Source organism: Topomyia yanbarensis, chromosome 1, assembly GCF_030247195.1.
Source record: "Topomyia yanbarensis strain Yona2022 chromosome 1, ASM3024719v1, whole genome shotgun sequence".
NCBI classification, from domain to species: domain Eukaryota; kingdom Metazoa; phylum Arthropoda; class Insecta; order Diptera; family Culicidae; genus Topomyia; species Topomyia yanbarensis.
This window is the reverse complement of record NC_080670.1, coordinates 178,888,342-178,911,964: the sequence shown is the minus strand read 5'-3', so window position 1 is coordinate 178,911,964 and position 23,623 is coordinate 178,888,342. Positions and strand designations below refer to the sequence as shown.

Here is a 23,623-nt window from a genome sequence, read left to right as displayed (position 1 = left end):
TACAGCGGAAAAACACCTCACTTAGAATGGAAACTTCAAATTTAATTCTTTACTTATCAAGGATGAAACGCTGGTCGCCCTGTTGACCAAATCATTCGTTTCAATCCTCACACCAGCCGCACAGGTACGACGCCGATGGTAATATCAGCAATAGCAGCCACACCACGCTCACTAATCGTCTCGATAGTTCGCGACGATGGAGGAAGCAAAAAAGCAGCACGCTCGCTGGGTGGGGCTCTCTCGCTGACCGATGCAGAGTGATACACTTTCTCGCAAGCTGCTTCTGGTCGCCGTGTTGACCAGGCTGGTTCTACTCTGCTGCTCGATGGGTTTTCTCTCTCGCGAATGAAAGATTGTTTTCTCTTTTACTTTTATTCTTAATGTTTACTTGACAATGGTACAACGCTGAATGAATAGGGAATCGCATCTCGCGGGTTTATATAATGGCTCGTTCACTGCTCTAGCCAATCAGCGCACGCCACTATGACGCGTTGCTCGATCGTTCTGGAAGCGTCCATCGCGTACATCCACCCGCCGGTTGGAATCTAATTCCAAAGCAGAAATCGTCGGATCGTCATTGTCGGCGATAGGTAGAGGGGCCAAGTTGCGGATAGTTCGTCGAAAAACTCCCGATGCAGTCTTCACGTCGGCGACTCTAATTGTATTGTCCTTTCCTGGGTAAACTGCTACGATTCGACCTAACCTCCACGATTGAACTGGTTGATTGTCTTCGATTAGTAGCACTATGGTACCTATTTTCACATTAGGTTCATTTTTTGTCCACTTTGTCCTAGATTGGAGTGATGACAGATAGTTACGCGACCACTTTGACCAAAACTGATCACGCAAATAATTAAGGTACTGGTGGCGGGACAGACGGTTCACAGCTACTCCGGAATACGATGGCTTTAAAATTGGTTCTAACGGTCTTCCAATCATTAAATGTGCAGGAGTTATCGGAAGCGGTTCGTTTGGGTCATCAGACAGTGCATATAGCGGCCTTGAATTGACAATAGCTTCAACGTGGGTCAAAACCGTTCCGAACTCTTCAAACGTTAAAATTGCGTTGCCTAAAGTCCGATAGAGGTGAGACTTGACAACCTTTACTCCTGCCTCCCATAAACCCCCGAAATTCGGTGATCGGGGCGGAATGAATTCCCACTCTATCTCTCGTTGAAGCAGGAAATTGTTGATTTTCGCCTTTTCGATCTCGTCGCGGAACATCATGAACAGTTTGTGAAGTTCCTTTGAGGCTCCAACAAAATTAGTTGCGTTGTCCGACATTATTTTGCGAACCATCCCACGTCGATTTACAAAACGATCCAAAGCAGCGAGGAAGGCTTCCGTTGTCAAGTCAGACACCAGTTCTAGGTGAATCGATTTCGTTGCAAGACACACAAACAGAGCTATGTATGCCTTTACGTGTTTTGGTTTATACCTTCCTTCTTTCACTACCACAGGACCGGCGTAATCCACACCAGTGAGTTCGAACGCCGCTGCTGCATTCACACGTTCTTCCGGAAGATTCCCCATTAACGGCTGTACCCTTCTCGGTTTGACTCGGAAACACTTCACGCAGCTGCGGGTCACCTTCCGAATTGCGGATCGAGCATTGACCAACCAGTACTTCTGCCTTATCGCTGCCAGCAAACCGGATGGTCCCTCATGGAATCTCTCCTCGTGATATTGACGAATCAGCATCTCCGTCACTCGATGATTACGTGGAAGAAGTAACTGGTGCTTGGCTTCAAACGGTAGATTAGAGTTTTGTAGACGTCCACCAACGCGTAGAAAACCCTTTTCGTCTAAGAACGGCTGAAGACTCGCGAGTCGCTTCGACAACTCCTTGCTTCGAACGCACTGGATCTCTTCGCTTAAATGGTTCTTCTGTAGAATTCGCACTATGCACTCCAACGCTTTTCGCATATCTTGTACGGAGATGAACCGACAATTTTTACGTTCCTCCTTTACCATTCGTGTCAGTCGAGTGAATCTCACCACTTGCGCCAGTATACGCTGCAACTTGGAAAATGAGCCACATCGTTCGAACAATGCTTCGTCCTCAACTTCAACAGCTGTGTTACACACTTTAGTCTTCCTTATTTCCGGTAACTCGTCGTCTTGAATCACCGGAGTCTCCTGGATCTCGTAATTGACAGTTTGAAGGAATTGTGGACCATTCCACCACATATCGGAGCGATGTAAAACATCTGGGACACACCCTCTAGAGATCAGATCCGCTGGGTTATTCTCTGATCTGACGTACTTCCACACATAGGTACTAGTTAGCTTGTTAATCTCCAAAACTCGGTTTCTAACGTACACTTCAAGTCGCTCTGGATCCTTCTTCAGCCACGCCAGCACAATCTGGCTGTCAGCCCATAACTTGACATCGCTGATTTCAATCTTTAAGATAGGAATCACTACACTGACCAGTTTTGCCAATGTCACGGCGGCACACAATTCTAGTCTGGGCATTGTGAGACGACGTAATGGAGCAATCTTAGACTTACTGCATAGCAATTTAACTGAAACCGCTCCATCCACCTGAATACAACGCAGATTAAGACAGGCGCCATAAGCAGTACACGATGCATCCGAGAAACCATGCATCTCCACGCGAATAGCCTCAGGAACCACAACACATCTCGGTATTTGTATCTCGTTCAATCCAACTAGCGACTGATGAAAGATCATCCATCTACTCAGCGTCTTGCTCTCAAGGGTCTCATCCCATCCTAAACCATCAGCCCACAATTGTTGCATGATGGACTTGGCTAATACCAGAGAAGAGAAGTACCACTTCGAACAAAAAAAATTACGAAAGTTCTCACAAAAGCGAATCGGATTTGTTGCTGGTTTTCCTTGGTTTGATTTGAGAGTGCACCCGTATGACGTTTCAACTAGTATAACTTTTGAGACTGGCTCGTATAAATCGTTGCAGGCGGTAAGGTAGAGCTTCGCTAAAGCGTACAGTAAATAACAGAAAATGTATTATTGCGTTTCGTATCATAGATTTTACTTTTCTGATTGATATTATGCTTATTGCTGTATGTAATCATTGAACGCTCGTTTTCTAAAACGACATTATCTGTTATTTTTGCGGGGCGTCCGGAGAATCATCCAGTTTCAACGGAATGTTCTCTGATTACCTGGTCCACTTTTATTAATTTTGCATATTGAAGAGTAACTCGTAAGGAACCTTTGCTAAGCAGCACATGATTGCAGAGCCCTCTTTCTAACTAGTGGGACGTGATCTTCCGCATGGGTGGTGGATTTTTCCATTTGTCATAAATATTACTTGTGATAATTAAGCTGAAGAAGTAAACTTTTTTTTCTGAATTCCAATCTAATGCAGTGACAGCTAATGTGAGTACTTAAGGTCACAAGAGCACTTAGCACATATTAGGAAATCCAATGGAAGATTTTGTCGTGATAATTTAATTTTGTAAAAAAATATTTGTAATTTTTCGAACAAAAAAATAAAAAAAGGTTCGATAAAACGTCAGCTGCATCGGAAAAAATCGAAAACAGCATATGGCTTAATGACCCAATGAACGTATACAAGCCATCGTCGGTCTTAAATTGTTTTCTCGAACAGTTTAACTATTTTTAAATTTATTTTAGAAAAAATCCTTAACTTGACTGCTGAGTAACTGATTAATAATAGCTTCTCGGTACGCAGAACTGAAAAGTGTGTAGCAGCGATGCCACAAGTACATATTTATCTAGAAAGGTACAGATTTTTCGAGTATTTTTGGTACAAATTCTGTACGATACGGATAACATATTTTTGTAAAAAGTACAGTTTGGTACACATTTTTTTTGACACGACAGGTAAAATAATTTAACACTTCGATGCATACCAGTAATCAGGTTATAAATGTTGATTTAGACCGCTGATACAGTGATGGCGAGAAACTGAGCTGAAGCTAGCACTGATATTAGGATGCGGGATTTCAGAAACTTGCTTGCAGCAAATCAAAGGATTGATGTCAACATAAGTTTGTTACAGTACATAGGAAAAACTGGAAGTACTTCTTCTCCTTTTCTAGTTCTAGTAGCAAACCGAATTAAAAATTAGCAAGTTTTTTTGTTCCTGTTTGCTACGGAGCAACTAGGAGCAAGAACCGTGTATTGAAACAAACCTAATGAAAGCCGAGCGGATCTGCGCGCATTGCTTGCGTTTACTGTGATAGGTCGCTTACAGAGTGGCGGCGAGACACTGTGTATGTGCTGCCCAAGTAACCATAAGCATTAAGCCATTGCACTATATTGGCTATACATTTGCACCAATGTTGCATTGAAACCCCTTTACAGCTTTAACTATGCAATAAAGCTCTATATTAGCATCAATAATGCATAATAGCGCAACCGACATATAGCATTATCACTGGCTCTCTATATGGCGTATATAAAGCTGATATAACTCGTACATGCTTCAAGGATCTTTAAAGCATGTAAGCTTTACAAGTGCATTTACTGCCATTATAGAGCAAATAAAAAGCCGATATAATGCTATTATAATGCTATGGGCAATATTGTCTAGGAAGCAAACGCAGCGCACTTACCGTGAACGACGAGGCTAGGTACCTCAGTTCAAGACATACTAAAGGTAATTTTCGTGAAACATTCATATCATGTGAGAACGAAAACACATTAAGGATATTCATTACAATACATTAGAAGAGAGTCAATTACGGTTTTAAGCAGAACATTTTATTTTAAAATTTTTCCCTTTTGCTCATCATACCGAAAGGAAACATAAGAAATGATTTTAAAACCATGGCGGACAATGACAGCCAACTGAAGCTAATGCTAATAGCATTAGTACTGCAGAAACGAGCTGTCAATCTATGCACAGTAATAGCACTATATTTCTCCTTTTCTGGCCTAACACCAGCATAATATCAGGCTTCACGGCTCTTCAAGACAGCATTATATGTGGATCTAAAGCAGATATTAGGCTACGTTAGAATGCTTATGGGTTACTTTGGTGGTACTGACAGTAGGATGCGAAATGCCAGAAACCTGCTTGCAGCATATCAAATGGAACCTGTCAGTGTAAAAGCAAGTAGTCGGTGCAGATCTGCTCGGCTTTCACTCTGACATCATCCCTTTGGTTTGCAGCAAGCAGGTTTTTCGCATTCTAATGTCAGCCCTAGCCCCAGCTTAGCTTCTCGCCGCCACTCTGTAAGCACTCATAGGCTTCATTTGATTTGCTGAATACAAGTTTGTCACATCCTGAGTGCATATAAGGAGAGTGACGACACTGTCAAAATTGGAACAATGATTATTTGTCAATGTCATTCCAAACGAGACAAATCCATGTATTTTGAGAGATCATTTGTTCGTTTGGAATATTACTGACAGATAATCATGACAGTTGTCTTCACTCTCCTTACATACACTCTGGTCACATCTCGCATCCAAATGTCAATACAAGCCCCAGCCAGGGTTGCACATTCACAAATTTTTCTTTAATGTCACCGATTTATTTAACAATTAGGTAATCCATGAGACTTGTTGGATCAGCTGATTATTTCTTGATTGTTTCTTTTGACGTTACTCCGCTTTGCTGGGCACAACGTCCGACAAAACCATTGATTCGATCCAACATCAAACGAATCGGAACTAATGAAAGATGTTTGTGTTTGCAGGAGTAAAACAAAACAAACTTGTTACAAAACCCTCCACTGAGTTGTCAAACAAACGTCTCATAGATTGCCTGATTTTTGGTCACAGCTTCTTTTTTTCAGAAGACAGATTTTTAACATTTTGATGAAAATTTCACCGATTTCCACAGATTTTTGGAAATATTTAAATTTTTTATAGATTTTTCGGAAATTTTAGTAGAACACACCGTAGTTTTGACTGGTTTCTGGCGAAATTTTATCGCAAATGAAACAACTGATTCCGAGTCAGATTTTTTTGGTTTTTCGCAGCCAAATATCAGCATCAGCACCAGCACCAACTCAGTATATCACTATCTCGAATGAAAAATAATTATATAAAATGATTCTGTTTGTCATTGTGTTGGTACAGAATACGAAGAATTTTCAACTCCCAGTACAGGTTTAATTGTGGCAGCACTGGTGAGTAGTCAGAACGATTGTCATGGTTTACAGACCTTGGTGGCATTTCGTAAAAATTAAAAGAATTTATACAAAGCAGACTCCAATATTAAAGATTGAAAATAATTATAAACTAATTTCCTCCACTTTTATAAGGACCAAAAAACTTATATCGAATCCTGGAAAAGGAAAATGGCTGGCTAACAAAATGCTGTTTGTATTTAAATTTAATGTCCTTGCTTAATGGTTCTCAAAAGAAAGGACACACAATAACCATTGGGAAGATATCCATTGAAAATCTTTCTTGGGCAGTGCACTAAGAATTAACTGTGCAGTCAAAAGTTTCGATATTTAAACATACTTACAACATTAAAACTTTCGTTTTTCGATGGAATAAGATTGGTTATTTTTTAAAGTAAAATATCCGTTGCAACCCAAAAACGCAGTTAATGTTTGAAAGCTGGGTTAATTATTGCATGACAATTTCTATTTGGCAGAACATATTCTGACCACTTGTCGGATTATCGGGGATGAATTTGCTAGATATTTTATACCAGTAACGTCGTATAATTTTGAACTAATGTGTTGATTAACAGTGTATTTTGCAGGGCTTCGACACCACGTGCCGCTAGTGATTTTAAAAAGAATTGTGAGAAGTTTTGATTTTGAGTGGCCCTTCTCTTCTCTGCTAATACGATCACAGGAGAAATTAGGCCAAGAGGATCGAAAAGTTTGGCGATCTGGGAGAGAACATTCCTTTTGGTCACCTTTTGTTCGAGTTGAATCGATTCCGGACTTCTCCAAAATAGGAACTGATCACTTCTTGGATTCCACAGAATGCCCAAAGCGCGAATAGTTTCGTTAGCACGAGAATCTTCTATGCGTCTCAATTTTTCACGGTCTCGCTCCGGAACACCTTCAAGCACTTCGTCGTCGTTGGAACACCACTTCCGTATTGGAAACTTTCCTTTCGCCATTAGCTCCTCGATATCACTTCGTAGTTGTTTCGCGGCTGTTAGTGTTGAGGCACCACTTAAAATATCGTCCATGTAGCAATCTTCTATTATAGACTCAGCTGCTATAGGAAAGTTTACTCTCTCGTCTCTCGCAAGTTGAATCATGGATCTAACGGCCAGGAACGATGCCGGAGATGTTCCGTATGTCACTGTGTCCAGCTCCATCACTCTTATTGGGTCGGTTGGTTTGTCACGCCAAAAAATTCTCTGGAAACGGGTCTGGCTTGGATCGATTCTCACTTGTCTATACATTTTCTCAACGTCTGCCGAAAATGCATAAACGTGTTTTCTGAAACGCAATACGATGGAAAATAGATCGTTCTGGATTTTGGGACCAACCATCAAAACTTCGTTGAGGGATAATCCGTTCGACTGCGCCTTGCCGTCAAATACAACACGTAGAGCTGTGCTGGTGCTCGAAGGTTTGAGTACTGCATGATGCGGGAGATAGTAGCTTCGTTGATCTGGTGGATCACACTCTTCGCGGATTTCATGGCAATGACCAAGGTCTTCATATTCCTTTATAAAGGCTTGGTACATCACCTTCATCTCTGGGTTGTTGGCTAGTCGTTTTTCACTCGATAGGAACCTCTTGAACGCTAATGATCTGGAGTTACCTAATTCATTGATGGAATCGCGGAATGGTAGCTGAACCACAAATCGGCCATCTTCATCTCGATAGAACGTTTTGCAGAAATGATTTTCTATCTCTTCCTCTTCAACCGTAAGCACCTTTTCTTTCGGAAGCTCTTCCTGTTCGAAAAATCTTTGGATACTCTCCAGCAACGGATCTTCGTTTGTGGCACACAACACGTTGACGACTTCATCATTGGATTCTGGCAGAGCACCGGCCATAACCCATCCAAACTGAGTCTCATACAGTGTAGGTAGATCATCGGAGATTTTCAGTTGAGCTTGTTTGAGGATTTGGAAAAATAGTTCGGCGCCAATCAATAGGTCCACCTCCTTTGGCTCGTTGAAACCTGGATCGGCTAACACAATGCCGCTCGGAAATTTCCATTCTGAAATGTTAATCGGAATGGATGGTATTTTTCCTGTCACTTTCGTTGTCACCAAACAGTCCACATCACTTTTGAAGTCTGTATGCTCAGAAAATAGCTTTAAAATCACACGATGACGAATTTTGGATTGGGCACCAGCTACTCCTACAACTGGCACGTTGGCAGGATACTTTGGAAGCGCTAGCATTTTCACAGCAGAATCGGATACCAGGTTGACTTGAGACCCTGAATCGAGGAGGGCACGTAACTTGAAGACTCTTCCACTTTTTGAAGCTACATTCACCAATGCAGTCATCAATAGCACTTGTTTTGCACGACGTTGAACGCTGGAACACGCTGTAGATACAGGATTCTCAGAAATAGTGGTTACTGCATTAGCTTCTTGCAGGCTGTTTGATCCACTGGAATTCTGCTGCTTAGGCTCAGGTTGCAATAGTTGCTCGAAGTGGAGCAACGTATGATGCTTTTTGGAACACTTCGAACATGATTTATCCGACGGACAAGCTCTCAGTTGGTGACCTTTCCGAAGACAGTTGAAACATAATCCGATTTGTTTCACCTTGGTAACACGCTGATCAACACTCATGCTCAAGAAGGAAGGACATTTGTAATTACTATGCTGACCCGCGCATACTTCACACAAAATCTCTGATTGATTGGATGTTACTGGATGGGATGTTCTCGGTGGCGCGCTGGGTTTTGCAATCGAAGTTGGCTTAGCTGCTGATTTGGATGAAGAAGGCTTATCCACTTCACATCTTTCAAGAACTTGGCAGTAACTTCTGAGAAACTTCATGGATTCTTCGAGATCGGGAAGTTCTCCGTGCTCCAATGTTTGCTCCCATTGCTTGCGCGTTTCTCCGTCAAGGCACGATGTAAGCAGTTTCACTACGATGAGACCGGCTGTTCCATCGACCTCTTGCTCCATGAATCGCAATCCTTCCACATGACGATTGCAGGTGTCAATTAAGGCTCTCAGCTCTTTGTAGTTCTGTTTTGAAATCGGTTTCATTGACAGCAGACCGGAAATATGAGTGTCAATAATTACTCTTGGATTCTCGAAACGCTCTTCTAACAACAACCAGGCTCGCTCAAAATTGTTGTCGTTGATAATTCTCGCATCAAGGATACCAGAAGCTTCGCCGATTAACGCTTTGTCTAGGTACTGCAATTTAGTTGCGTCGGAGTCACCACATTTTCCGACTAGATCACTGAAGAGAGCTTTGAACTTGGGCCATCCTTCGTATTTGCCGTCAAAGGTCGGAATCGGCGTCTTCAAGGGTTGCTGGGTTACTATCACTTGGGGAATACTATTGGCATTTGGCGGTGAATCAGCACGTAAAAACTCCTGCAGGCGATTGAGTTTCACTAACGCATCAGTATGCAGCTCGTCGAACTCGTCTAACTTCTGATCCTGCTCATCCGTATTTTCACTGGAACAAAGGTCCATGATCTGGTCATGTTTTGCTGAATACTCCGAATAATGCAGTTCTAATTTCCGTTCAAACGCTTTCAACTGGGATAAGCTCGTTGATGTTGGCTGTGCTAAAGCGTCATCCAACTTTTGAACAATCACTGTCACGCGCGCCTTCACTTGGCCTCGTTGGTGAATTAATTGCTTCAACTGGCCCATGATTACTAAAGTTCACTCTCAATAGGCTAACACAGTTCACTCGTTGTGTTACTGTTCAGTTTTTCGATCACTCACAATTTTTGGATGGAAGTATCACACTGGTAATGATTCGGTTCGAAGGACCAATGATTTGTTTCACACACTTATCAAACCACCGGACACCATGCACATCACAGCTCCAGTAGTACGACGCAAAATGACCGATAACCGTGCACACCACAGCCACCAGCGCTAGGAAGGACCGCCGACAGACAACACAACAGCTGCCAGCACACGACGTATGAGCCACCGGGTACTGTGTACGTCACAGTCACCAGTAGCATACACGATGAATTTCGTATAGCTGTGCACACCACAGTTACAGCGGAAAAACACCTCACTTAGAATGGAAACTTCAAATTTAATTCTTTACTTATCAAGGATGAAACGCTGGTCGCCCTGTTGACCAAATCATTCGTTTCAATCCTCACACCAGCCGCACAGGTACGACGCCGATGGTAATATCAGCAATAGCAGCCACACCACGCTCACTAATCGTCTCGATAGTTCGCGACGATGGAGGAAGCAAAAAAGCAGCACGCTCGCTGGGTGGGGCTCTCTCGCTGACCGATGCAGAGTGATACACTTTCTCGCAAGCTGCTTCTGGTCGCCGTGTTGACCAGGCTGGCTCTACTCTGCTGCTCGATGGGTTTTCTCTCTCGCGAATGAAAGATTGTTTTCTCTTTTACTTTTATTCTTAATGTTTACTTGACAATGGTACAACGCTGAATGAATAGGGAATCGCATCTCGCGGGTTTATATAATGGCTCGTTCACTGCTCTAGCCAATCAGCGCACGCCACTATGACGCGTTGCTCGATCGTTCTGGAAGCGTCCATCGCGTACAACTTTTGATGGCTGTGACGTAATCACTAAATGCTTTTAGCGTTATTTGAGGAACTTTCTGCGTATGAAGCCCCCATTCTAACCGTAGGCTTGGGGGTAGCTTTTCAACCAGCGCTGACAGCAACATCGTATTCGATAAATGGTCTTGTAGTCTGGCGCCTTCGATATAAATCACTAAATTTTTGACCTCCCTACCGAAATTTATAAGAGTGTCAAGTTTGTTTACGTTTGGCGGAGCAGCATGACGAATCTTTTCCAGTAAACAATGAACTAGCTGTTCAGGTCGTCCGCATTCATCCCGCAGAGTTTGAATGATCTCGGGAATCGCTGCAGGAAGAGTTAATATGCTCTGAACTTTCTCCCGGGCGCCCCCTACCAAGCTTTTTTGCAACCTAGCCAAATTTTCATCTGGCTGTATACCGCACATCGCCGCAGTGGACTCAAACGCGTTGATAAACATTGGCCACTCGAGATGATCACCTGAAAACTTAGGCAATTCGCGTGATACAACTTGACGTGCTGCCAGTTGCTGTGCACTCAAGACTCCTTCAGTAGCTGGTGCAAAGTAGATACCCGAAGCTTGACCAGGAAGTGGCTGCTGGATATTTTGCTGCATATTTTGCTGGCGATCATGCTGCGCTGTCGCCGCATATACTTGAGACACAGCTTCATTAGCTTTAGTCGCACACGACAGCTGGTTCGCGGTGTGTTGGTGCATCCAAGCTGGCGACACACCTGTACTCAATCCGCTGTAATACTGCGGTGGGTAGAAATTCATCGGATAGGATGTATTGATCGGTGGCGCAATGGGGTTCTGATTAATTTTATGGAACTGCTGCTGACTATGCATGGAACTTATATTAGCGCTTGAGTGCCACTGGGCAGGGAGCAATGGAGCATGCATCGACGTGACATTTTGGCTCCCTGCTGGCTGCAAAGAATAGCTTTTCAATTGACCGTCGCGCTGATTATATAGGGGTTTGTTGGTGCCTATCTAACGCTTTCTCTTTTTTTCGATCTTCTAAATGAGATGGGGCAGGAACAGACTTTCCCACCGTAAGATACATGCCTGGTAGCGCTATCTCTAAATGACCTGACTGGCTTGTCGGTAGAAGTGCTTACTTAGGCGGACCTGGAGGATGTTGTTTCTGCTGATCTCGGCTTAAAGTATCGTGATGCGGTGCCGGAATTGGCTGCTTAGGCGGGTAAATAGCATTGGTTATAATAGGAGCAACACTTGTTTTTAATTCAGTTCCTATTGGAACAGCTATAGTGGCTTGTACGATATTCGTGTTGGTAGGCGGGGGTGGGACGACGATTTTCTGAACAACCTCCTGATGATTCCCCTGGGGGATTGACTGAACTGGCTGGGTCAATCGCATGTCTTTTACTGCTTGAATGACGTTCCCGGAGGATACAACGGGAGTTGATGTTGACGCACCAGCTTGTTGTGTTACGACCGTCGGTGGAGTTTCTATCGATTGATTGATCCAGGTTCTAATCTCGCTCCGATGACTGCGACGACTGAGCCGGCTTCTAAAATTCGATGTGCTTCCTTTCAGTTGCCGTTCGCACTGAATTTCAGCCTCCAACCGGTGCTTTTCAGCTAAAAAAGCTCGCTCCTTTTCTGCTTGTTGTAGTAGCAAACGATCATCCAGTGCTTTGGACTCTTCTAGCTGCCTCAAACGTAAACGAGCACTAGAGCTACCTGAGCCGACAGATATCGCTGAGCTGCTTTGATTGTCGCCTTGAGTCGAACAATAGCCGCAGTACCATGGCTTGTTGCAGATGGAAGCCTGCACTCCCGCACAAGTGAAATGGAACCAGGTTTGACAGCCGTCGCACGCGAACATATCTTCGGCTTGATTCGACCGATTGCATGTCTTGCAGCTACCTGCCGATGGTATTCCGGAAGCATTCATGCTGCTGTACCTCGTCGGATTATAATTTTCGAGAATGTTATAACAACTTTCCGAAGTTCGGTTTTCCGCAACTCGACTGCAAATCATAGATTACTTTATTCTGTATCTATTATAATTCAACAATAACTTACAAATTAGTTTCGTAACTCTTCAATTAATCCAATGAGGTTTCAATTTAGCTAGTGTTGACTTTGGCCAACGGAGTAACAGCAGGGTATTTCCGCAATTGTAATCTCCAATAAAACACTCGGGTTTCGTAACGGGAGATTATAATTTTCCTATTGAGAAAGTAAATGAATCTTAGTTTAGTTTAACTGTACATTTTAGCGTAGCATAGGTTTAGATTAGTTAACTTTAGTAATCGTATATATATAATGAAAATATATCTAGATGTAAGTTTAGATAAGTTAAGCTAAGTTTTGAATGCATATTCATATTTAGTTTGTATGCATTGGAATTATTGATATAAGTATATTTAATATTTACTCACGTTTAGTGCCTACTGTATTTCGTTTATCTGGTTACGATACGGAAATTCTGGTGCGATTTAGGTCGAATTTTAGCAAAATATAAACCACGGATTCCCGCTAGTGGGTAACTGCTATCGCTATCCTAATTTTAAGAGTAGTCTGTAATATACATATTTATAATAAATTGGCATTAAATCCTTACCGACTTTAGTTGTAGTTATACGGTAGTTTCTAGGCACTAGACTACATTAGACTAAGTTAGATTTAAGGCAATTAAGTAGCACTAGATTAGGGTAGTTTAGAATCAGTTTTCTGGGAGGTTCAATACACTTGTTTACGCGATCAAATTGTGATAATTGCTTACTCACTGCGATGACGTTTCACAGTGTGTTTATACCTGTTACCTCCAGGTATGCTTCATTGTTGGCTGAGTTGGTGTGCGAGGACCAATGTGTTGGAATGGAAGGTGCGCATGTAGGCCGAGTACGGTCGGCTAACACTCCCCCCAGGTACGCCAGCCTCCAAGCTGGCTTACTATTTATCGCGCCAAACGTCCAACATCACCAGCTTTGAAGTAGGTCGCTCGTACATGCTGGCACCTTTTTGTGCTGTCGACGATCGGTTTTGGTGTCGACGAAGAGTCAATTCACCACAGTCTGGTAGAAGTACATCGTCGCAACGCACAGACAGATGGGTTTCATGGTGTTTTACTTTTAGGTCTGAGTTCTCTGCGCCATGAACATCGGAAGATATAAGGATGTTATCGAATTTTTCTATGCTTAGACTATCCTGCGTGCGATGAGTATTCACGGTTTTATGTAGGTTCTTGTCGGAGTGCTCTGTTTCTGCGCATACGTGAAATGCACAATGTCCTGTGGAGACGGATTCATTCTTCTTATATCCGCCACATAAGGTCCACCCCAATCGAGTCTTTACTGCGACCGGTTCATCGTAACCCCCTAATTTAGTCTTCAGGGCGACACTTACTCCTACGTGCTTCATACCGATCAGAATGCGTGGTCTAGCTTCGTGGTATGATTCGATAGGTAATCTGCGTAGATGAGGATATAGCTGCACCAACTTCTCCATGTCGACTGTTTGACGCGGTAGAAGTAGACTTTCAACGGTTCGTACAGCGTCGAGGTTGAACTTCTTGGCATTGTTCTCCATTCCCGACACCTCCAGGCTGACGACTTCGGACTTCATCTCGTTGCGCAGTGTACCCCCAGTCCATTTGAGGCATAACGGTTGCATTGTTCCTTCCAACATGAGCTCGTTTGACAGCTGCTGGTCGAGTAGTGTCAACTCTGACCCCTCATCGAAGAATGCGTACGTTTGTACGGAACGGTGTTTTCCGTGTAGAACAACCGGTATGTAACGGAACAACACAGCGCTTGAATTAGAATGGTGTAAATTGAACCCTTGAGTGTGCTCTTCATTCTGTATCTGCGGAGACGGTGTTGTTTTATCTGAGTGTGTCACTATGAAATCGTCCTTTCGATCGTTGTGCAGCAGTTCATGGTGCATTCTTGTACATCCGTTTATTCCACACAACTTAGCATAACAACTGTTAGCGCTATGCTTGTGGAGACATCGCCGGCATAAGTTGAATTCCCGCACAGCGGCCCACCGCGAATCCCTGGACAGCTCCTGGAAACGCATGCATTTAGCGATTGCTTTACAATTGCCTTTGCAGATTGCGCAGCTGTTATCAACCCATTCTTTTAACTTTTCTTCCCTAACACCACTCTGTGGCGCGATCGATGGTGAAGGGGGTGGGTATGATGTTTCGGAGTGTGCATAAAGGAAGGCATTTTCCTTCTTGGTCCCTTTCGCCTCGTAGCGTGCTGATTTGGTCTCCACCATCACTGGTGGAATAATAATAGCGCTTGCTGCCTCAGCCAAAGAGTATATCCATTCTCCGAATGTGGATAGGTTAATGACAGAAAGGGTCTGTCGATACCGTGCCCAATCCAACTTGATAGTAGGAGGAAGCTTACTGACGAGCTGGTGTAGAAGAGAGATGTTGTACATATAGTCTGCAATGCCGCAAGCGTCGACTGTAGCACAGAAATTCTGTACGTTCACCGCGAAATCTACGATGGTTTCCAGTTTGTCTTCCCGCAGTGGGGGAAGCGCATTGATTTTCCCTATCAATGAGTGGACAATAGCTTCTGGTTGTCCATAAAGCATCCGCAATGTTGCAATTACACCCGGAGCATTCGACGGATACAGCAGTCGACTTTGTACAGCTTCGTAAGCCTTCCCCTTCAGACACTTTTGAAGACGGATGATGTTCTCTTCGTCAGAGAATCCACACATAGCCGTGGTGCTATTGTAGACCGAAATAAAAATAGGCCACTCGTCTGGTTTGCCGGAAAAGTAGGGCAGGTCCTTGGAAACTGCTTGACGTGCGGCTAATTGCTTCTTGCTGAGATGACAAGGATCCGGTTCCTCTTCTTCACGTATTGGCAGTTGACTAGCTCGTTGCGTCATTCGTCCGGAATGTGCAATCCGGCATTCGTTACCATGGATCGTGACGTTGGAATGAGAACGGGTTCGGTCTGCAGCTATCATCGATTCTCTTTGAACATTACATGCGCTTCCAATAATGGAACCTACGGCTGGTGAATTACTTCGAGGAATATCATCATGGTCCGGAAACGAGAATTGATGCTGACTAGAATGTTGGTGTGGATTGAAGCCGCGAGCGGTCTGAGTAACTTTCCGCCCTCTTTGTTGCATAATATTTACGCTGCTTACCCAATCATTAACTCTGCTCGCCGCCTCGCTGCGACTTGAATCAGACCGGTTCGACATTTCTTCAAGTAGAGCATATTTCTTCTTGATGTATTCACGATACTTCTCCGCTTCACGCAGCTCGAAATCTCGTCGTCTTTTTGCTTCCTCCTGCTCCAGAATTCTACGTCTCTCCGCCTCCTGTTGTTCGAAAGCCCGCTCCTCTTCTAATTTTTGAAGTTCTAGCTTCAAAAGCGACTTTATCGAGCACGATTGTGAATTTGCTGACCTTGCTCTATTCGCTAATATAGTCGCCTTCGTGTCCGGATTGGGATGCACCGGCAACGTAATAGATTGACTGTGTTTAAACTGCTTGACCTCCAAAGCCGCAACCATTTTGGAAACTATTGGATTTCGTCCAGACGAAATCGAAGGGCCCGCCACACCTACTGCGATGGGTAATCCAAGCGGCGCATTAATCGGGACCGCAGGAATAACCGAATCACCACCGGTTTGATTTTGTTTAGACGATTTGTCTTGACCACCTGCATATTTTGGGATCTGCTGCAGTTTACGCTGGTACTCCCTTTCAGCTACGCAGTTGGGACATCTCCAGCTGACGTTCGCAATATCGTCTGCTACTCCAACACACTCATAATGATGCCACTTATCGCAAACATCGCATTGTACCATATCTTCGGTATCCGCTCCCTGGCAGATTTTACACGCCCAGCCGGGTACAGTATCATCGAACTGCTTACCCCTTGGAACTTTTGAGATCACCTGTCCAATTTTACCACTACCACACACTTTTCCACTGTCCGACACACCCCTTCCTACCGGTTTTGGCCATGCCGCAGTAGCATTATCTTTGGCACCCTCTGAAGTGCTTTTTCCACTCTGTTTCGCTCTATTTCGGTTCGACATACCGGAGAATTAATCGTAGATATTCGTATAAACGAAAATTATAATATGTTGACTTTGGCCAACGGAGTAACAGCAGGGTATTTCCGCAATTGTAATCTCCAATAAAACACTCGGGTTTCGTAACGGGAGATTATAATTTTCCTATTGAGAAAGTAAATGAATCTTAGTTTAGTTTAACTGTACATTTTAGCGTAGCATAGGTTTAGATTAGTTAACTTTAGTAATCGTATATATATAATGAAAATATATCTAGATGTAAGTTTAGATAAGTTAAGCTAAGTTTTGAATGCATATTCATATTTAGTTTGTATGCATTGGAATTATTGATATAAGTATATTTAATATTTACTCACGTTTAGTGCCTACTGTATTTCGTTTATCTGGTTACGATACGGAAATTCTGGTGCGATTTAGGTCGAATTTTAGCAAAATATAAACCACGGATTCCCGCTAGTGGGTAACTGCTATCGCTATCCTAATTTTAAGAGTAGTCTGTAATATACATATTTATAATAAATTGGCATTAAATCCTTACCGACTTTAGTTGTAGTTATACGGTAGTTTCTAGGCACTAGACTACATTAGACTAAGTTAGATTTAAGGCAATTAAGTAGCACTAGATTAGGGTAGTTTAGAATCAGTTTTCTGGGAGGTTCAATACACTTGTTTACGCGATCAAATTGTGATAATTGCTTACTCACTGCGATGACGTTTCACAGTGTGTTTATACCTGTTACCTCCAGGTATGCTTCATTGTTGGCTGAGTTGGTGTGCGAGGACCAATGTGTTGGAATGGAAGGTGCGCATGTAGGCCGAGTACGGTCGGCTAACAGCTAGGTTAGGTTTCCTAGCTCTGTAGATGGTAGACAATAGTTCAATAAACCTAGTAATAAGTAGGTATAGTAATTCATTAGGTTAGTTAGGTAGATATTGTAAACAATGTAATCTTAGGTAATTTTAGGTAGATTAACAAACCTTAAATATTCCTCTCAGATGGTATTATCTCTATTATAGCCTAGCTGGTATTATATGCACAGTCACTGGGAATGTCTTTTATATGCCAGGGTGACATTAACTAATGCGCCGCGTCAATAGTCTTCGGCGCCGACTCAAGAAGAGTCGATCGAATGGGTCTAACACCCGCATTTCGCAACAATGCCATTTTCACAACTGAAGGGCAAAAGTGAAAGTCAAGTGTAGGAACGAATACTACGCCATCGATCTCGACGACTTTAGCCGGGATGTACACACGGTATTTGATGTTAAATCGTGGATCATTTACAATTGCGTTGGCCTGTTTACGGTCCTAGAGAACGATGCGAAGTTTATTCGCATTTATCTTCGTAGTTTTACTCATTCTAGAAATTAAGGTTTTACCAGTCTTATCCGGGGAATACACCCCATCACCATCGGTTTGTAGATTTCAAGGTTGCGCACGATTCAGTGATACGAAAACAAGGGTGGCACATAATGCTTGAACATGGCTTTCCAACAACTCTAAGTTGATTCGTGTGACGCTGGATGAGTCAAAATCAAGCGTTGAAATATTCGAAGCGAAATCAGACTTGTTTGTGGCACGTTTGTTGGTTTGAAGCAGGGCGATGCACTCTCTCTCTCTCATTTAGCATTCAGCATAGGACCTGATGTTCGAAGGAGCGCAACCATCATCACGAAATCTCACATGGTTCGTGGTTTTGCAGACGACATCGATATCATTAGCGTTGATCGCAGATCAGTGGAAGAGGCGTACGCGAGATAGTACGAACAGTGTTGGTTTCGAGGTGAAAATGGATGTGATAGGGTACGAGCTTATCGATGAATTAATATGTCTTAAAACACCAGTGACATGTGGTAACGACGTTAGCTGCGAGGTAAAAAGGTTTTTCGCAGCTACGACTAGGACCTTCTACGGTTTGTGTAGTCAGCCATGGTTCCGTAGCCCACACACAACCCACCAGGCGATTTGCTCCCGTATCAGCCAACGGAATCCAGCACGGAGAAGGATGACTGGCGATCGAAAGTGGAAGACGACAGCTTTCAATAAAGACTTCTTCGTTGAAGTATTTCGCCGAACGGCGGGTCCGAGATCGTGAATGCGGCTGATCTAACAAGGATTGTGATGCCACAATGCGGGCTCAGAGAGCAGTGTTGGAGCCAACGTGTAAAGGATCGCAACGTCGGTAAGCTAAGGCCCCGTTTAAAACGGGAAATCAAGCTTAGCAAGACAGATTGTCACAAGAAGCTGTGACGAGAAGTGGACGTCAATATCTGGGGCAACGCGTACCGAGTCGTGATGATGAAAATGAAGGACTCGTCGCTGCCAGCCAAAATGTGTCCAGGAAAGCTGAAGAGGTTCTCTTCCTGAATCACGATCCAACTACCAGGCTATCGACACCGTACAGCGTAGAAGAAAGAGCAAACGCGGACGATCGGCAAGTGACTGAAAGTAAGCTTGCAGAAGCATCAAAGTGATTGAAATCAAAGAAAGCCCGCGGTCCCGGTGGAATACATAACTTGGTGCTGAAAGCTGCGATCCTGGCATACCCGAACGATGACTTTCCCGAAATATGGAAGAGAAGCTGGTGTTGCTGCCAAAGCCAGGGAAGCTGTCGTGCGATCCGACCTCGTCTATATATATTTCCTGATTGTACATCATGTTAACATGATTTAATCTGTTCCATGATATTCCGTCACGTCACTCGGTCAGTTGCTGCTTGTCTCCAACCTCTCAGGCGCCCGATACTCGCCAGGTTCTGCTCTACTTGGTCCAGCCACCGGGAACGCTGCGCTCCTCTCCGTCTTGTACCTGCCGGGTTGGAGGTGAAAACCAACTTGGTGGGGCTTGGTGGTGGTTGTCCGCCATCCTCACAACATGCCCCGCCCACCGTACCCTTCCAGCTTGAGCTACTTTCCGGATACTTGGCTCACCATAGAGTCGCGCAAGTTCGTGGTTCATCCTTCTTCTCCAAACGCCATCCTCCTGCACACCACCGAAGATCGTTCTCAGCACCCTTCTTTCGAAGACTTCGAGTGCTTGCAGATCCTCCTCGAGTATTGTCCACGTTTCGTGCCCGTGAAGAACCACCGGTCTAATCAGTGTGTTGTACATGGCGCATTTCGTGCGGTGGTGAAGCTTCCTTGATCTCAAAGTTTTGTGGAGCCCATAGTAAGCACGACTTCCAGATATAATACGCCTTCTGATCTCCCGGCTGGTGTTATTGTCCGCAGTCACAAATGAGCCTAGATAGATGAACTCGTCAACCACCTCGAACTCATCGCCGTCGATCGTAATACTACTGCCCAAGCGTTCCCTATCGCGATCGGTTCCGCCAACCAGCATGTACTTCGTCGTAGACACATTTATCTTCAGTCCTACTCGTGCTGCTTCGCGCTTCAGTCGGGTATACAGATCTGCTACCGTCTCCTTGTTTCTACCGATTATGTCCACGTCGTCAGCGAAGCACACGAACTGTCCGGACCTAGTGTTGAACCCCGCTCTTCGCATTACACCTTCCAGCGCTATATTGAACAGCAGGCAGGACAACCCATCGCCTTGTCTTAGTCCCCTGCGTGTTTCAAACGAACCCGAGAGGCCGCCCGAAATTTTGACACAACACCTTACACCATCCATCGAATCAGTTAATCAGTCTTGTCAGCTTCCCAGGGAAGCCGTTCTCGTCCATCATTTTCCATAGCTCTACACGGTCCACCGTGTCATATGCGGCTTTGAAGTCGATGAACAGGTGACGTGTCGGGACCTGGTATTCACGGCATTTTTGGAGGATTTGCCGTATAGTAAAGATTTGGTCGTTTGTTGATCTGCCGCTGATGAAACCGGCCTGATAACTCACGACAAATCCATTTACCAGCGGTGATAGGCGCCGGAACAGAATCTGGGATAGCACTTTGTAAACGGCATTGTGATCGCTCTGTAGTTTTCACAATCCAATTTGTCGCCTTTCTTGTATATCGGGGTGATGACCTCTTCCTTCCACTCCTCCGGTAGCTGTTCTCTGTCCCAGATTCTTTCGATTATTTGGTGCATGCATTCCGTCAATTTCTCCGGACCCACCTTGAAGAGTTCCGTTCCTAGACCATCCTTACCAGCTGCCTTGCTGTTCTTGAGCTGTTGAATAGCCTCGTTAACCTCATTCATAGTGGGCGCCGGTACATCCCCGTCAGCTGCGACACTGACATAATCGTTCTCCTCGAATGCCCGATTCTCGGTCTGCGCACCATTCAGATGTTCATTGTTGTACTGCCTCCACCTTTCGACCGCCTCACGTACGTCCGTCAAGATGCCACCTTCCTTGTCTCTACACATTTAGGCCCGCGGCACAAAACCGTTGTCAGAGAGTCATTCAGCTTCTTGAAGAACGCCCGCATTTCCTGAGAGCGATACAGCAGCTCCATCTCCTCTCTCTCTCAGACTCTTCCAGGCGGCGCTTTTTGTCCTGAAAAAGACGAGTCTGCTGTTTTCGCTTCCGTCGATATGACTCCACGTTCTAACGAGTGACTTGAAGTAACTGCGTGCTGCATTCTTCCCGTCCAATATCTCTTGGCACTCGCCATCGAACCAATCGTTCCGTCGACTCCTCTGTACGTATCCCAGGAGACGCTCTCCACAGTGCTGCTTATGGCTGTTTTAGTCATGGTCCAGCAGTCCTCAAGGGCAGCAGACCGAGGGACACGCGATGGCTAAAAAAGTCAAGCGGAACAATCGAGTCCCATGTAAACAGACTCAGACGTGCTCGACCTATTCGGGCAACTAGCCAGGAGTGTCAATCCAGGTGTTTGAAGGAGACTGTACTTAAATTGCGTCGTTACAGATCATGAAACCTACTGCAAGATCGTTTTCAGACGAATTCCTGAACAAAAATTGGGAGGGCCCCGGAAGACTACGAAAGCAATCTGTAGCTGTGGACTGAAAAATTACGCTTCCGTAGCTCCTGAAACCATGACCATGGATGTTTATCTAAAACATCCTTCAAAAGAAAATGAAATCCGACAAAAAAGGGCAACATTCGGGGACAAGCTCCAGCAATTCCTCGCTATCATATAACAGCAATGCCTGTTCTGACCCGTTATTCCTCCACGCCAACGAAGATGAACCGGATATTAACATATTCGTTTAGCTCGTATTGGATACAACATTCGGCTCTTCGAGCTTCGAACCCTTTCACATAAGCCAACGTGCAACCTGCCCATGGCCTGGTGCAAAACTATCAACCTGCTTAACCCTTAACTGCCACAATTAATCACTGTCTGATTAACGTTTCACTTTCCCCCGTGCAAGCATCTGCCGTGAGCTCTGACAGTTTTCTGTCCCCTTCCTAAGGGTTCCCTTTCTCACACCAATTGACGCAAACGGATGGGGGGGGCGCACAAGTTCTTCCCGAAGACTCGCTTCTTCCAATTAATATACATACATAAGTTATATTTTTCTTAATTGGCCAATATAACTGCTGTTTTAATTACGTGCATAAAAGAAGGGTCACCCAACGGGCCAGCCCGAAGGCGGTGTTATGCTGATGCAGATTGCTATCAAAGCCAGACAGAATAACAACAACATTAGGTTTGCAATTTTTGAACCATTTTAGGATAGACCTTCTTCCTCTACCTTCGAATAACGTGGCGGAACTCAGAATCAATTAAATCTGTTTCCCCGCCCTTCCCGGCCGGGACGCTTCTTTCGACTCTCAGCGGACGACGATGACCAATGGTTGCGGTTCTTTTCGCGTTGGAAGTATAGTCCTTCGTCAGAAAAAAAGTTTCACCAAAATCAGAAAAATGCTAAAACTTATCACAGCCTCATAAATCTTGCGCTTGTTTCAGTAGGAAACTTGTTTCTTTTTTCATTCTCGAACATGAAAGTGAAGACCAGCGCCTGGATGCACCGACGAAGTGCGGGTTGATTGCTGCGCGCCTACCTGGTCGCCCCGTCGCAGTAGTCTGTTGCTTCTGTTGCTAAGCGAGGACGTCATTTGATTCGCACCATAAAATTAGAACCCACGGTGCGGGAAGGTTGCAGCGAAGACGACGACGGCTCAGATTTCACAGATGTACGCCGTGCCGCAGCATTCCGGATTGAACCTGTAATTGAGGAATTTTTATGTCGTTTTCGCGTTGCAGCCGAGACGAGTTCTAAAATTTTAAGTATTCCACAGCGATCTCAGCAAGGGACTGAACAATTAACTACAGTCGTGATTCGCTGATTGGGCTACATCCGGCGTCTAACTAACGAGGTTGATCCGCGCCAGTTGAACCGACTGACGGATGTGTCAAAATCTCTCCAAAGGAGACGCTAGTCGTATAAATCTGTTCACATCTCTAAATATTGTCAGATTGATTGTTAAAGTTAGTTAGGACATTCAAATGCTGTTTAAGTGGACAATGGTCCAACTAGCGGAGGTCCAACCAAAAGGAGGGCCAGTTAAATGGCGACCAACCAACGACTGTAACGATGATCAGATGGCAGAGAAGTGTGGTCTTAATTGACAAAAAATGTCTCAAAAAGTTCAAACCGTAAAAAAAGTCAGTAAAATTATGGACGTAATTTTGCGGTAATAATCGAATAAATAAGTGTCCTTTAGATAAGAGAATGCGTCATGAATGAAACGTGAGCAAGGGTACCTACCACATCACCAGATAAATTAGATTGTTTTTTTCTCGATACCGAGCGCCATTAAAACGGAGATTAAGTTATATCTTTTGTTTTTGTTTTGTTTTTTATTGGCTCCCCAAGGGACCCCAGACGCCATAAAACGGCACCAATTTAGTCTTGTTCCGCAGTGCAGTCGACTGTAAAATGCACTTTCCTGACCGGCACTGGCTGCTGCAGGTGCTATTTCATTTTTACGAGGAGGGGGGGGGGGGGGGGGTTGCTAGTTTATTATGATTAAAACTGACCTCCTCCCGGCTCTTACCAAACAACCA

The 23,623-nt window shown here is 44.3% G+C and overlaps 2 protein-coding genes across 6 annotated transcripts; both read right to left on the bottom strand.

The window, feature by feature from the left end:
- Positions 1-468: 468 nt before the first annotated feature.
- Positions 469-9,745, bottom strand: LOC131676110 (uncharacterized). The gene is made up of 2 exons (XM_058955234.1): positions 6,842-9,745; positions 469-2,802 (listed from the first exon to the last, which is right to left on the bottom strand). Exons 1-2 carry the CDS (start codon positions 9,743-9,745, stop codon positions 469-471), a joined length of 5,238 nt encoding a protein of 1,745 aa, XP_058811217.1.
- A 2,998-nt stretch (positions 9,746-12,743) lies between these two features.
- On the bottom strand, positions 12,744-17,513 carry LOC131683135 (uncharacterized). Of its 5 annotated transcripts, none has more exons than XR_009304396.1 (3): positions 13,224-17,513; positions 13,042-13,163; positions 12,744-12,829 (listed from the first exon to the last, which is right to left on the bottom strand). XR_009304396.1 is itself a non-coding variant. In XM_058964967.1 (3 exons), the coding sequence occupies exon 3, from the start codon at positions 16,685-16,687 to the stop codon at positions 13,556-13,558; it is 3,132 nt and encodes a 1,043-aa protein (XP_058820950.1). In that variant the 5' UTR covers positions 16,688-16,828; positions 17,041-17,162; positions 17,223-17,513; the 3' UTR covers positions 12,746-13,555. The 5 variants fall into 5 exon arrangements, 1 of the variants encoding a protein (XP_058820950.1); XM_058964967.1 differs by having other exon boundaries at positions 12,746-16,828; positions 17,041-17,162; positions 17,223-17,513; XR_009304393.1 differs by having other exon boundaries at positions 13,042-17,513.
- Positions 17,514-23,623: the final 6,110 nt, after the last annotated feature.

Bases quoted from the DNA above. Each gene is read 5' to 3' on its own strand.
- LOC131676110 (XM_058955234.1), bottom strand. From the start codon at position 9,745: ATGGGCCAGTTGAAGCAATTAATTCACCAACGAGGCCAAGTGAAGGCG. The intron at 2,803-6,841 runs GTGACCAAAAGG...TTTTGTTCGAAG, and splicing joins CGATTCAACTCGAACAAAAG to TGGTACTTCTCTTCTCTGGT.
- LOC131683135 (XM_058964967.1), bottom strand. From the start codon at position 16,687: ATGTCGAACCGAAATAGAGCGAAACAGAGTGGAAAAAGCACTTCAGAG.